Raw genomic sequence first — 14,233 nt, forward strand, 5'->3', positions numbered from 1 at the left:
TTTTGGGAGTGTCTAAGAGAGGGGCAAACAGTTATTTTTGGGAGTGTCTAAGAGAGTGGCAAATGGCTAGTTTTGGGAGTGTCTAAGAGAGGGACAAACAGCTATTTTTGGGAGTGTCTAAGAGAGTGGCAAATGGCTAGTTTTGGGAGTGTCTAAGAGAGGGACAAATAGCTGGTTCTGGGAGTGTCTAAGAGAAGGTCAAATAGCTGGGTTTAGGAGTGTCTAAGAGAGGAACAAATAGATGGTTTTTGGAGAGTCTAAGAGAAGGATAAATAGCTGGTTTTGGGAGTGTCTAAGAGAGGGACAAATGGCTGGTTTTGGGAGCGTGAAAGGGAAGGACAAACAGCTAGTTTTGGGTAGGTGAAGTTGGCTATACCAAGCACTGCACTATTTGGCGCCTGCTTGATAAAACCCACAACGAGCGCTCTCTCTATCTCTCTCTCGTCATGTTGGCCGTAAGATCCGATTGAATTACCAAATGTATGAGTAAATGAGATAAAACGCATGCAAAATAGAATAGTGGACAGATAGGTAGGTGTTGCTGACCTTATTAGAGAGGGATTTTAGTAAATGATTTATTTTTCATTCATATTCTTGAAAATGGCTCTAATTATTTCAAGCATTCGGTACCGATATTTAGTTCAAATTAACTTTTTTTTTTTTTGGCAATTCCTGGAATTTATGAAGGCATGGTAATTATACAATTCTTTGTTGAGCAAATACATTCATTCAATCGTGTACAAACTGACAATACATTCAAGCCGGGAAAAGTGATTCATTAGGCTCTGCATCCACAATGGCGCTGCCTTGAATTCAATTAACCCCTCTTTTCAAAACTTTCCCAAAAGAGTGACGTCACGGAGACCCGCGCTCGGCATCATTAGGAAACCAGAACCTGAAAATAGGTTAGGCTTCGTTTCTCATTTAGGTTCGGTAAATTTCATGAGGAATTTTCCATAACGGAGGAACGTAATCACTTACATCACACTGTGGCTCGGGAATGACACCTTTAAGAACGCAAGACTGAATACATTAGAAACTGGTCCTGTTGCAGCTGTGCTTCATTTCGTCAAAGATAGTTGTTTCGTATAGTCTCCTCAATAGCTTTACTACAATTCTAATGCATTTGATTAACGTGACCCGATTCATTTTGAATTATAATCATGTTTTCTTCAGGGTAAAGGACTCCTTCAGCCATTTTAAAGTTCCAAATATTTCCTTCCACTTTCCTCATCTGCTCTGTATTTTGGCCTTAGCATAACGGCTCTGATATTCCAAATAGGCATCTAACCCTCATTTCCAACGTGAATTGATCAATTAATCTGTATTCGTACCAATAATTAAACAAGGGATAAATTTATTTGTAATCGTACTAATAACAAAACTATGGACCAGTTAATTTGTATTCTTACCAATAACAAAACTATTACTGCACGACTCATTTAAATGTTTTCAGTTATAATATACAGTTCTTCTCTCCACTACACTGAGAATGCATATAAAGTTTCGTGCAAACGTTTGTGTCACATACGTGGTCAATAATTACTACTTTTCTGGTGACAGAACTATTATCTTATTCATTTTTCCCTGTAGACTCAAATGCAGCCTATTTTAATTCTGATAATTTGTTTATCAAAGGATATGGTCTTCTTACAACTCATAACGTTCTTCTTTTACCTCTCCCGTATACCTTGATTTATCCTAATTCTGTATGCTCGAGACCATATTCGAAAACGCGTCCAGTTTCATTTTCATTCTGTGGAATTTTAGCCAAACATTGTAACTGTGTATATACTATAGATATATAATATATATAGATAGATATACTATATATAGATATATTATATATATATAAATATATATATACATATACACACATATATATACATTATACACACCACACACCACACAAACACACTACACATATATAATATATATATATATATATATATATACACATATATATATCCATTATACACGCACACACACACACACACACACATATATATATAATATATATATATATATATATATATATATATATATATATATATTACCATCTTAGAAACCACTTCCAACTTTTTGTTTTTTTTCATTTCTGTGAGCGTTCCAAAGTAGCATTGGGACTGTGCATATTTGTACGTACACATACATAAACACACACACACACATATACTGTGAGCGTTAGACCTAACATTGGTTACTGCTAAATACTCGAAGTAATTATCCGACTCGTTTAACTCAACAACTTGCAAATTTCCCCTGTAGGGAAATTAGCACTTTTTAACCAGGCAACTTTGTAAACGGTATTTATACCATTTCTGTGGATTGTTGTGTATGTATATATGTATATATAGGATATATATATATATATATATATATATATATATATATATATAATAAAAGATATACTTCGTGAGAAACGACGGCAAATGAAGGCAAATTGGATTCTTAACAAATGGCGTTTTCGTCTTACTAGAGCGGCTGCCTCTATCTGGGAAGAATTCAAAGCGAGTACATTTTATTTCCCTTCGAAAAGTAATACAAATAAAGTGCGTTTCATCACCTGAGAGGAATACAAATGACGCTCGTTTAATCCTTTCCGTTAGTGATTGAGGTTTCGAGGGAGGAATACAAAATAAGGCACTGAAAGATTTTACGGAATAAGTGTCGTTTACTTTCGGTTCACGCTTACCACAAATGTGATTCCCCCTGAAATGTGGCAAGTTATAGCCTATATATCAATAAAAAGTGCCTGTGAGTAAGTGTATACATATAAACATGCATATATATATGTATGTATATATATATATATATATATATATAATACATAAAGTATAAAGTAAAACAGAATTGCGCTTGATAAATGAAGTTAAGCAACAGTGGGGATGGTCACTGCTTGAAAAGGTGTCTACCAAGAATAGCCCTTTGAACATCCATGGCGTAGGGTGACGGCCAGCGCCCTCATCCCATTAATATTTGCTGACAAAAAGAAAGAAAAAAAAAACACACACGAAATGGTATACACAAGCGCATAATATTAATATATATATATATATATATATATATATATATATATATATAAATACATATATCACACATAAATATAAATACAGTACACATGTGTACGTGAATGGGTGTGTTCATTACCATTCAACTCAGAGCACACGTACATTGAAAGGCTTGCCATTAATGAAAATATTTATCTTTCCATCAATTTCCTCCAAACTTCTACTGGAAGATATGTTTTCCAGGTCAGGTCAACGCAGAGTAAAGTTTTGTTTGTGTAAACTTCACGTAATGGATTTATTTCTCCTTGTTCAGACAACGTAAAATATACATTATTTTCCAGGATTTAGATGTTGAAGAGTCCCTGTTTCGACACAAGTGCTCTGAAGGAGATTATGAATTAATGATTACGCACAAGTGTTTCTGAGTGTGCGTGTCTGGAGAGAGAGAGAGAGAGAGAGAGAGAGAGAGAAGAGAGAGAGAGAGAGAGAGAGGTGAACTTTTAACCATAATGAAAAGAGGCCCAGACTATTCATAATTTAGGTGTTATTGACGATCCATGAGGCTTTTCATGTAGCCCTGTCAAGTATTGTGGTTGAAGTAGAAGCCTAAGACTGACAGCAGAGTATCTATTATTTCTAACTGAATCTGCTGCTCAGAAGAGAAATTCCCGAGAAGGTATTTTCAACCATCAAATCTTAACATTGGTGGTTTTCTTTGTAGATCAATGTCGATGACCGATGAAAGTACCTGAGGTTCATTTTTGTCCATTTCTACAATTTTGAGACTTTCAGAAACGGGAAATTTTATACATACATACATATAAGTATTATATATGTATGTATATATACATTTATATAGATATATATATATATATATATATATATATATATATATATATATAGTATATATATATGTTGTTGATCAAAACGCTTGACCATTCCTTATGCGAACTGTATTAGCCATCTACCAACACATCGTTTACCAAACACATACTATATATATATATATATATATATATATATATATATATATATATATATATATATATATATATATACATATATATATATATATATATATATATATATATATATATATATATATATACACCTAATCAAATACTATCCTATTGGTTTTTCGTAACTTTCATAGTTAGTCAGATCCATTTAGTAGATAAAGATAAGGGTTCCCTTCACCGAATGTTCCGACCCTTTCTACAGGAGTTCGCTCAATTTCAAAATTGTTCGTACTCGTAGTATACCTCTGCTGGAACCTCTGAACAGTGAGGGAGAGGCTGGTTAACGTTTTTCATGCATTCATTTCAATAAGATACCTTCAGTTATGAGTATGCGAAAAGTTTTGCATCTTTCATCTTAGTGCGATTCCGTTATATAGAAAAACGAACGAAAAAATATGGGAAAAAATCGATTTGGATGAAAATTCCTTTAACAGGTCTAACTTCATCAAGGTGGGGGCTTCGGTTTTAAGTCAAATTTGTTCCTCAGGAAGAAGAAGAAGAAAAGAGAGAGAGAGAGAACAGAGAGAGAGAGAGAAAGAGAGAGAAGAAGAAGACGAGAAGAAGAAGAAGAAGAGAGAGAGAGAGAGAGAGAGAGAGAGAGAGGGGAGTTGGGGGCCGGTGGGCGGTTGGGGTGTGGGAGGGAAAGAAGTTCGACGTTCGTATCAGTGGAAGGAAGGGGGGAGCCAATAACGGAAATTTGTTTCTACTGAGGCATAATTTCTCCGGAAGGGGGAAGCCGGATTATGTAGCTCTGGTTATATCGACGCTCGCTGCCAACATCCTCGTAACTTCTGTGGAAATAACCGAGGGAATCTTTCGACTCTCTCTCTCTCTCTCTCTCTCTTCCTCAGGCTCTGCCTTTTTTTCTTTCTTTCTTTGCTTCTTTTATTGCTTGCGCAATAATCAGCCTCTTCTTGAGGATATGAAACGTTATTGAAGGGGATGGGATCTAGTCTATTTGTTCAAGTGCGTTCACCAACTATGTATTTATTAAAAAAAAAAAAACTTTTTGTAAAAAACAGAGTACTGAAGAAATTTTATTTAATAATTTATTGACATATGATGGGGATGGGAATAAAAAGGTTGAATCTTGCAAGTATCAAGGAACAATAATAACCATTACAGGTTCTCTTGAGTTGGAATTTAATCAGAGGTTAAAACAGCAGCTAAATAAATTAGAAATCCATTGGACTGAAATTATTTTCGAAAGTAGATTATATAATAGTCCAGTACGATCTAGCTGGTATGCTGAAGTCCCATATGTAAATGAGATATTAATGGAAGGGAAATGAAGATAGCTTGTACATGTCCGTCACACCACACTAGAGAGAATGGTGTGTGTAGGTCTCAGCTGAGCTCCATTGGGCACCAGAGGAGCTGGAAGGATCAGATCTAGTGGGATAAGAACTATGAGACGAGGAACGGGGGATGATTCAACTGCATCTTTTACCCTTAACTTTGCATAAAAGTTCCGAAGAGAATTCTAAATAGTATCCGAACATCATTACAAATTCCTAATTTCTTTTCCAGTGTTCGTCTTGTATTTCTTTTGACAACTTGAAAAAAAGATCAGTTGATTTAAATATCCCCTCCAGTAGCAATTCCCGTCTGTGTGTGATTTTTCTCTTTATCAAAAGTAGAAAGGCCAACTGAACGGGTACCCGAAAGCCTTTTTAAGCTCAGGAAGCGATAGCTCTTTCTGCCTCTTAAAGGAAGAAGGGTTAAATATTTAATTAGGAGTATGAAAATTTTAAGCCTCGAAGTAGATGGATAGAAACAGTCGTTGAATAACGTAATCCGGTTACCTCGATTCTCTAATTTGGGGATTAAAAGCAGTAATATGTTCGTGTCTTCATCACGAAGGCTGCTTTCATAGCGAACTGCTTACTCTCTCATTTCGCGAATCTGAAGTTTAACTTTATGTTATACAATGTTTTGACAAACGCTAGTGGCATGCGTTATGACATATCGAATTCGACATAATGGTGCTGAATGATTTGTAGCCCTTTGCGTCACACGGCTTTGGGGCCGCTAGTTCAGGTAATCTGACATATCAAAACGTATCAAGTACCCAGCAACCTCCCCTAGAATATATCTTAAGTACCGTCAAAATCATGAAAACACTACCGGATTATCAAGGATTCTCTTACCCCAGCACAACCATAAAAGGAGTCATATGTCAGACTAAACATTTCGCAAGAACACATACAGCCCTACATTTCAATACAGGCGAGTCCTGTAGTACACATTCCATTACGTAAATCAGCTTAAATCTGATTCTACCGACGTTGCGTGGAGTGAAGGACCCACAGAGATTTAAAATGCGGCGTCAACATGCTCGCTTTCTTCCGTTGCTCGTAACTAGGTCTTTGTTGAGCTCCGGTTTAAGTCAGTGGGGACCCCAGGGAGGACCCAAAGAGAGGGCCAAACTGGCTTCGTTAGTGCCAAAATCCTTACACCCCATTTCCCTTTACGCTGCTTAGCTGAGAATTGTATCCGCGTTTTTTCTGTATTTGCTGTGCCTGCAAATGTTTTGTTTATTTCTTTTAATTATTCTGAATTGTGCTTTTCCATTATACCAGACACTAAAGAAGAGATACCCTATACTGGGTAGATTAGAAAGAGCTTGCATAACAGTAAACGAGTTTTCTTTCTTTATGAAGATTAATGCAAGTGTGAATCTCTGTTCATTTTTACTTATTCCAATACAACAAGCAGATGGCAGGGCATATATATGTTATGTCGATATTTCTCAGGATTTCCAGTGCAAATATTGGTTTATTTATTTCATTTTAACGATTTTAATATTAAAGTTAGTCTGCATCTTATGCTAAAAGAAAACGAAAATGATAAGATTGTAGGGGAAATGTCAAATTTTACAATGGTGTAAGAAACGCTAAGTAAAGAATACGTGAGAACATTAAGCAAATTACAATAAAAACGAAAAACTTGAATTAAGAGTATACATGAACCATATCTCAAAGCTTAAAAACCTGAACATAAAATATGCATAGATCATTAAGTAAAATAAAATGAAAAAAAAATCTGTACAAAGAGTCAATATGAACATTCTAACGAAATCACATAAAAGACACCTCTTTTCTTTCCAACAGTAGCTAAGTGTGAACGAGTGGCACTAAGTGTTGGCGTGTCAGTAACCGAGGTTTCTTCCTTTCAGGCGTGAAGAGCGAAGTGTCGAGTGTCACCTCCGGACGCACGCAAGGGTCAGTGCCAAGCCTAAGCCGGGACTCCCTGGTCGTTGTCACTCACGCCTCCACGGGACATCAGGTAAGAGGCGAGGCAGCAAAGTCTGCCCTACGTCTTGCCCGCTGCCGCTAATGAATATGGACAGGCGTGTTGCTGAGATATTAGGGGGTTTTAGATGGAATAGACCTTTTGCCAGAGTTAGATGTTGTTTCTTCGGGATTTTGTAATGTTTAGGTGCAAAGTCTTGACTTTACTCTTACAAAAAAAAAAAAAAAAAAAAAAAACACACACACACACATCCATAGATCCAAACGAGTTACCTTACGTGATGTAAAGCTTACCATTTATTAAGATTTTTAGTGACTGGTAGGAACTCTTCAGTTTACCTTATCAAGAAATGTTAACTCAACATCTTTGTAAGCGGTATGCTTTTCAGTAGCAAAAGTGAAAGCGAATATTTTTTTATTACATTTCCACTTCATTTCAGACTATCTACGACAACATTTTCGCATCTCAGTAATCTTCAGTACTTTCAAAGGAAATGTAACAGGGTTTTATCACCATTTCATACATATAAATAGCAGCCCTCTATAAGACTATAAATATCTGATATTCTAAGTCACCTTATTAATTATTATATATAAATTATATATATATATATATATATATATATATATATGATATATATATATATATAAGGTGACTTAGGAATATCAAGATATTTATAGTCTTATAGAGGGCTGCTATTTATATGTATGAAATGGTGATAAAACCCTGTTACATTTCCTTTGAAAGTACTGAAGATTACTGAGATGCGAAAATGTTGTCGTAGATAGTCTTGAAATGAAGTGGAAATGTAATAAAAAAATATTCGCTTTCACTTTTGCTACTGAAAAGCATATATATATATATATATATATATATAATATAATATATAATATATATAATATATATTATTATTATATCTATATATATATATATATATATATTTATATATATATAATGTGTGTGTGTATAGCGTCATACTACAATGATGTGATAAAAAAACCTAAAATTGTGTTATCCTGGAACAAATATCCCCATTATCACATTTGCAAGCGTATGCAATTGATTAGAGAAAATAAAAATAGGAATGACAAAAAACGTGGGAATGATAATGAAAAATCCATAGGCGAGGATTTTACTATTTTGATTTGGAATTGGTTAAAAATAATCGTCAAAGTTGTCATTGTGGAGGTGAGGAAAGTTGTTGGAAAAGACTTCAAACTCCTTCTAGGGCGGTAGTAGTGGAGGGTTACCCTATCGTTCTCTTTGAGTTTAACTTAAGGTCTTATCTCTGTCTCTTCCCGCCTTTTAATTTTCATTCTTTCCATTTTTCTCCTCCTACTTAGCAGTCCAACTTCTTTAACTTTAACTTCGCCAAAATTTTTTTAACTTTTTAACTTCTCGTTTCCCCAGATTTTCAACTTCTTTGACTTCCCCTTTTCCAAAAGTTTCCCCTCAGCATTCGAGAACAAATCCTACGGCCGATCATTATCAGACTAGTAATACGAATCAATTGAATCGTTCAAATAATAATAATATAATAATAATAATAATAATAATAATAACAGAAGAAAGGACAATGACGAAAGGGAAAAACACACAAAACAAATTGGGAAACGGAGAGAGAGAGAGAGAGAGAGAGAGAGAGAGAGAGAGAAGAGAGAGAGCCCTTGGGCCCACGAGACATCGATAACAATGGGCTTGAGATTTCGGGAGAGCGGGCCAAATAAGCCCGGCCCACCGGAACCGGTCATTGAGACTCGATCAACCATCCAGTCGACGCTTCAGCCACAAGAAGGGAAAAAATGGTACATGTAGAATATTTCGTTTTTCGTTTTCAATTTTATAGTCTTTAACTTTTTTTATTAAGGTTTTGAGGAGAGATGCTGCTGTGGAAATTGAAATATGATTCACTCTTCTGTTACTGTTTTGATTATAACTGATTATTGATTATATTTATAATAATGTTATGCTTGTTATTCATAACGTACTTATAGTTCATAGAACCACAATATGACTGTTATTCACAGCATACTTATAGTTTATAGTACCAGAATATGACAGTTATTAGTACCATACTTACAGTTCACAGAATCACAATAAGACTGATAGTAGTACCATACTTACAGTTCATAGAACCACAATATGACTGTTATTAGTACCATACTTACAGTTCATAGAACCACAATATGACGGTTATTGGTACCATACTTACAGTTCATGGAACCACAATATGACTGTTATTAGTACCATACTTATAGTTCATAGAACCACAATATGACGGTTATTGGTACCATATTTACAGATCATGGAACCACAATATGACAGTTATTAGTACCATACTCACAGTTCATAGAACAACTATGACTGTTATTAGTACCATACTTAAAGTTCATAGAACCAATATGATACGGTTTACTTGGTACCCATACTTACAGTTCATGGAACCACAATATGACCGTTATTATTACCATACTTACAGTTGATGGAACCAGAATAAGACTGTTATTAGTACCATACTTACAGTTCATAGAACCACAATAAAGACTATTAGAAGTACCATACTTACAGTTCATAGAACCACAATATGACTGTTATTAGTACCATACTTACAGTTCATAGAATCACAATAAGACTGTTAGTAGTACCATACTTACAGTTTCATAGAACCACAATATGACCGTTATTAGTACCATACTTACCTACAGTTCATGGAACCACAATATGAGCGTTATTAGTACCATACTTACAGTTCATAGAACCACAATATGACCGTTATTAGTACCATACTTACCTACAGTTCATGGAACGACAATATGACCGTTATTAGTACGTTATTAGTACCATACTTACAGTTCATAGAACCACAATATGACAGTTATTAGTACCATACTTGCAGTTCATAGAACCACAATATGACGTTATTAGTACCATACTTACAGTTCATAGAATCACAGTAAGACTGTTAGTAGTACATACTTACAGTTCATAGAACCACAATATGACCGTTTATTAGTACCATACTTACCTACAGTTCATGGAACCACAATATGACCGTTATTAGTACCATACTTACAGTTCATAGAACCAGAATATGACCGTTATTAGTACCATACTTGCAGTTTCATAGAACCACAATATGACGGTTATTGGTACCATACTTACAGTTCATAGAACCACAATATGACTTATTAGTACCATACTTACAGTTCATAGAACCACCTATGACCGTTATTAGTACCATACTTACAGTTCATAGAACCACAATATGACCGTTATTAGTACCATACTTGCAGTTCATAGAACCACAATATGACGGTTATGGTACCTATACTACAATTCATAGAACCACATATGACTGTTTATTAGTACCATACTTACAGTTCATAGAATCACAATAGACTGTAGTAGTACCATACTTACAGTTCATAGAAACCACAATATGACGGTTATGGTACCATACTTACAATTCATAGAACCACAATATGACTGTTATTAGTACATACTTACAGTTCATAGAATACACAATAAGACTGTAGTAGTACCATACTTACAGTTCATAGAACACAATATGACCGTTATTAGTACCATACTTACCTACAGTTCATGAAACCACAATATAGACCGTTATTAGTACCATACTTACAGTTCATAGAACCACAATATGACCGTTTATTAGTACCATACTTGCAGTTCATAGAACCACAATATGACGGTTATTGGTACCATACTTACAGTTCATAGAACCCACAAATATGACTGTATTAGTACATACTTACAGTTCATGGAACCACAATATGAGCGTTATTAGTACCATACTTACAGTTCATAGAACCAGAATAAGACTGTTATTACTACCATACTTACAGTTCATAGAACCACAGTATGACGGTTATTGGTGCCATACTTACAGTTCATAGAACCACAATATGACTGTTATTAGTACCATACTTACAGTTCATAGAATCACATAAGACTGTAGTAGTACCATTACTTACAGTTCATGGAAACCACAATATAAGACCGTTATTAGTACCATCTTACAGTCATAGAACCACAATATGACCGTTATTAGTACCATACTTGCAGTTCATGAAGAACCCCACAATATGACGGTTATTGGTGCCATACTTACAGTTCATAGAACCACAATATGACAGTTATTAGTACCATACTCACAGTTCATAGAACAACAATATTACTGTTATTAGTACAATACTTACAGTTCATAGAACCACAATATGAGTTATTAGTACCGTACTTGCTGTTCACAGAACCATAATATGATTTAATGGTACCATACAATTCATAGAACCACAATATGACCGCTATTAGTACTATACTTATAGTGCATAGAACCACAATATGACTGTTATTTACAGCATACTTATTGTTTATAGAACTAGAAAGTGATTGCCATTGGTTCACTTATAGTTTATAGAACCAGAATATGATTGCTATTGGTCCCATATTTCTAGTTTATAAAACCAGAATATGATTGTTATTGGTACTATACTTATAGTTTATAGAACCAAAATAGCCTTAAGTAAAATACAACTATAACAGAAAAAAAATATAACGACACATGGATTTATAAAACCAATAATTAATAACAACAAAACAATGACTGAATTAAGAGTTATTCCTAGTATCAGAGGGGGAAACCATTTATAAAATCTGGAATAATGAATTTTGACCCTTTTATATTATAATATTCATTGCACATGAATATTATGGCTTTCGAACAAACATTTATTTATAAGTATCTTCAGTACATACGAATAAATGCTACACAGCTTTTCGTAATAATAATCTTAATACAAAATACATTGACTATTTGCTTATCATATCTCTAAATTAATTTGTCCTGTTATTATTATTATTAATAAAAAAATATTTTCCGATTATTCAATTATAGTTCATTTGCTCAGAAGAAAAAAATACAACTTTTAAGTTATGAAAAGACAATAGCAGTTCCCCGTCTCCCTGCATTACATTTTTAATATCCATTAATTCTTCTCTCCTTTTACCGCAATATGAAATGAAATAATCATCACCCCATCATTTTTAGCTCTTATTATATTTCAGACTCAAAACTATTCAGAAATGGAAGCAATACTTTTAAAAAGCGATGGTAAGCAATACGAGAAGCAATACTTTCAGGGAATTGGAAATACATCCTCTGTTTATACTCTCCTACCCACTGGCAACTAATACGCAGGTTTTTTTATTTTTATTTTATGCTAAATACGTACTGAAGTGGACGAGGAAGTGGCGGGGAGGAGGAGGAGGAGGACGAGGAGGACGAGGAGGAGGAGGAGGAGGAGGAGCCGTTGCAACGAACGCTTATATATCGACTTTTGGATGTTTGCGTACGAGTTCAACGTTCTCATTAATAACGAGGATATCGCGGGAAACATTAAAAACGAGAGGGATTGAAGCGACAACCCGACAAATAAGACAAAGGAATAAAGGAAACAGGAATGAAAGGAAGTACGCACAAAAACGAAAGAACATTGCAGCCTGTCACATAAACATTGATCGACTGGTAGCACGCACACGCATACACAGTCTCACACACACGCAACCACACACACACACCCATACACGCACGCAGAGAGAGAGAGAGAGAGAGAGAGAGAGAGAGAGAGACTCTTCAGAACATCCATATACGCGTCTGTTCCCCCGCTCTCATTCACATATATAAGTTAACTTATTGTGACACAGCTGTCAAGGCTCATCATTCCACCCCAGCCCCCACACCTTTCATCTCTCTCTGTCTCTCTCTCTCTCTTATATATACACACTCTATAAAGATCGATAAGCAAAAACGCAGACGTAGATGAATTATGTACATCCAAGAGAGAATATAATCATCATATATTTTAACTGAACCAAGGCACAAGACCTAGGAAAGAGAAGGAAAGAGAGAACGAAGAGGATGAGAGTTGAAAGGATCAGAGAGGAGAGAGAGGTAAGAGAGAGAGAAGAGAAGGGGACACAAAAAACGAGTAACCTGGCGTACAAGCGCCGTATCTCTCCCCCTAGCAACGGGGAGATCTTAATCCTTTGTTTATCCGAGATAACCATAAAAGGATCAATCATTCTGCAGGTGATGTTGCGTCCTTCATTTTCGCATCGGATGGATTTTACCTCTCCCTGCACTTATAGAGGACAGATTTATATGTATTTTAGTGTATCTGATCGAAAAAAATGGGCTGAGTGTCACTCGGGTAACAGTATTGAGGGCAAATTACTTTAGACTCTTTTCATGTATGCGCATCGTACATCCATAATAGCAACATCATCACTACCACAACCACAGCAGAAAGTGAAACATAAATTCGAAATAGAAACTTGCTCTGAAATTTGCTTTCAGTCTCTCACCACAAACAAGTTAAAACTTTGGTTCAGTTAGATATCATAATTATATTCTCTCTTTGATGCACATAATTGAGCTACCATGTATTTTTAGGACTTTGTCTTCGTTTCAGGGCAAGTTTCTCTTTCGAATTTGTTTCGCTTTCTGCTGTGGTTGTGGTAGTGGTGATGTTGCTATTATGAATGTACGATGCGCATGCATGAAAAAAGTCTAAAGGCCTCTTCAATCTTATCAGTTGAAGAGTAATTTGCCCTCAATACTGTTACCCGAGTGACACTCACCTACAACATCCTCGGCATCGCATCTCTACCAATTTTGCCAAAGGCGTTTGCTTGGTCAATAAAAAAAACGTACAGGTCTACTCTTTCATTCTCGAACTTTTCACAAATATTGTTTAACGAAAAACACTTGAACGCTTGATCCACACGGCCTCTTCCTTCCTCGTGTAGACCAGTGCTGCTCTTTTTTGTTAAGTGTTAACGTTAAATGTCTTCTTTTCTCAACGAAAACATCCCATATGCTGGCAATGTTATGGCTCAAAATTCTGCCCATCACCTCCATTGTCTTTA

At 35.3% G+C, this 14,233-nt stretch overlaps 1 protein-coding gene across 1 annotated transcript in view; it reads left to right on the plus strand.

The window, feature by feature from the left end:
• Positions 1-14,233, plus strand: part of LOC135212562 (uncharacterized) — a 55,122-nt gene that overhangs the window by 26,952 nt on the left and 13,937 nt on the right. The window contains exon 3 of the mRNA XM_064246106.1: positions 7,209-7,318. Within this exon, the coding sequence (XP_064102176.1) occupies positions 7,209-7,318 (110 nt within the window). The remainder of the gene's footprint in view (positions 1-7,208; positions 7,319-14,233) is intronic.

The sequence above is a fragment of the Macrobrachium nipponense genome, chromosome 41 (assembly GCF_015104395.2).
Source record: "Macrobrachium nipponense isolate FS-2020 chromosome 41, ASM1510439v2, whole genome shotgun sequence".
Lineage (NCBI taxonomy): Eukaryota > Metazoa > Arthropoda > Malacostraca > Decapoda > Palaemonidae > Macrobrachium > Macrobrachium nipponense.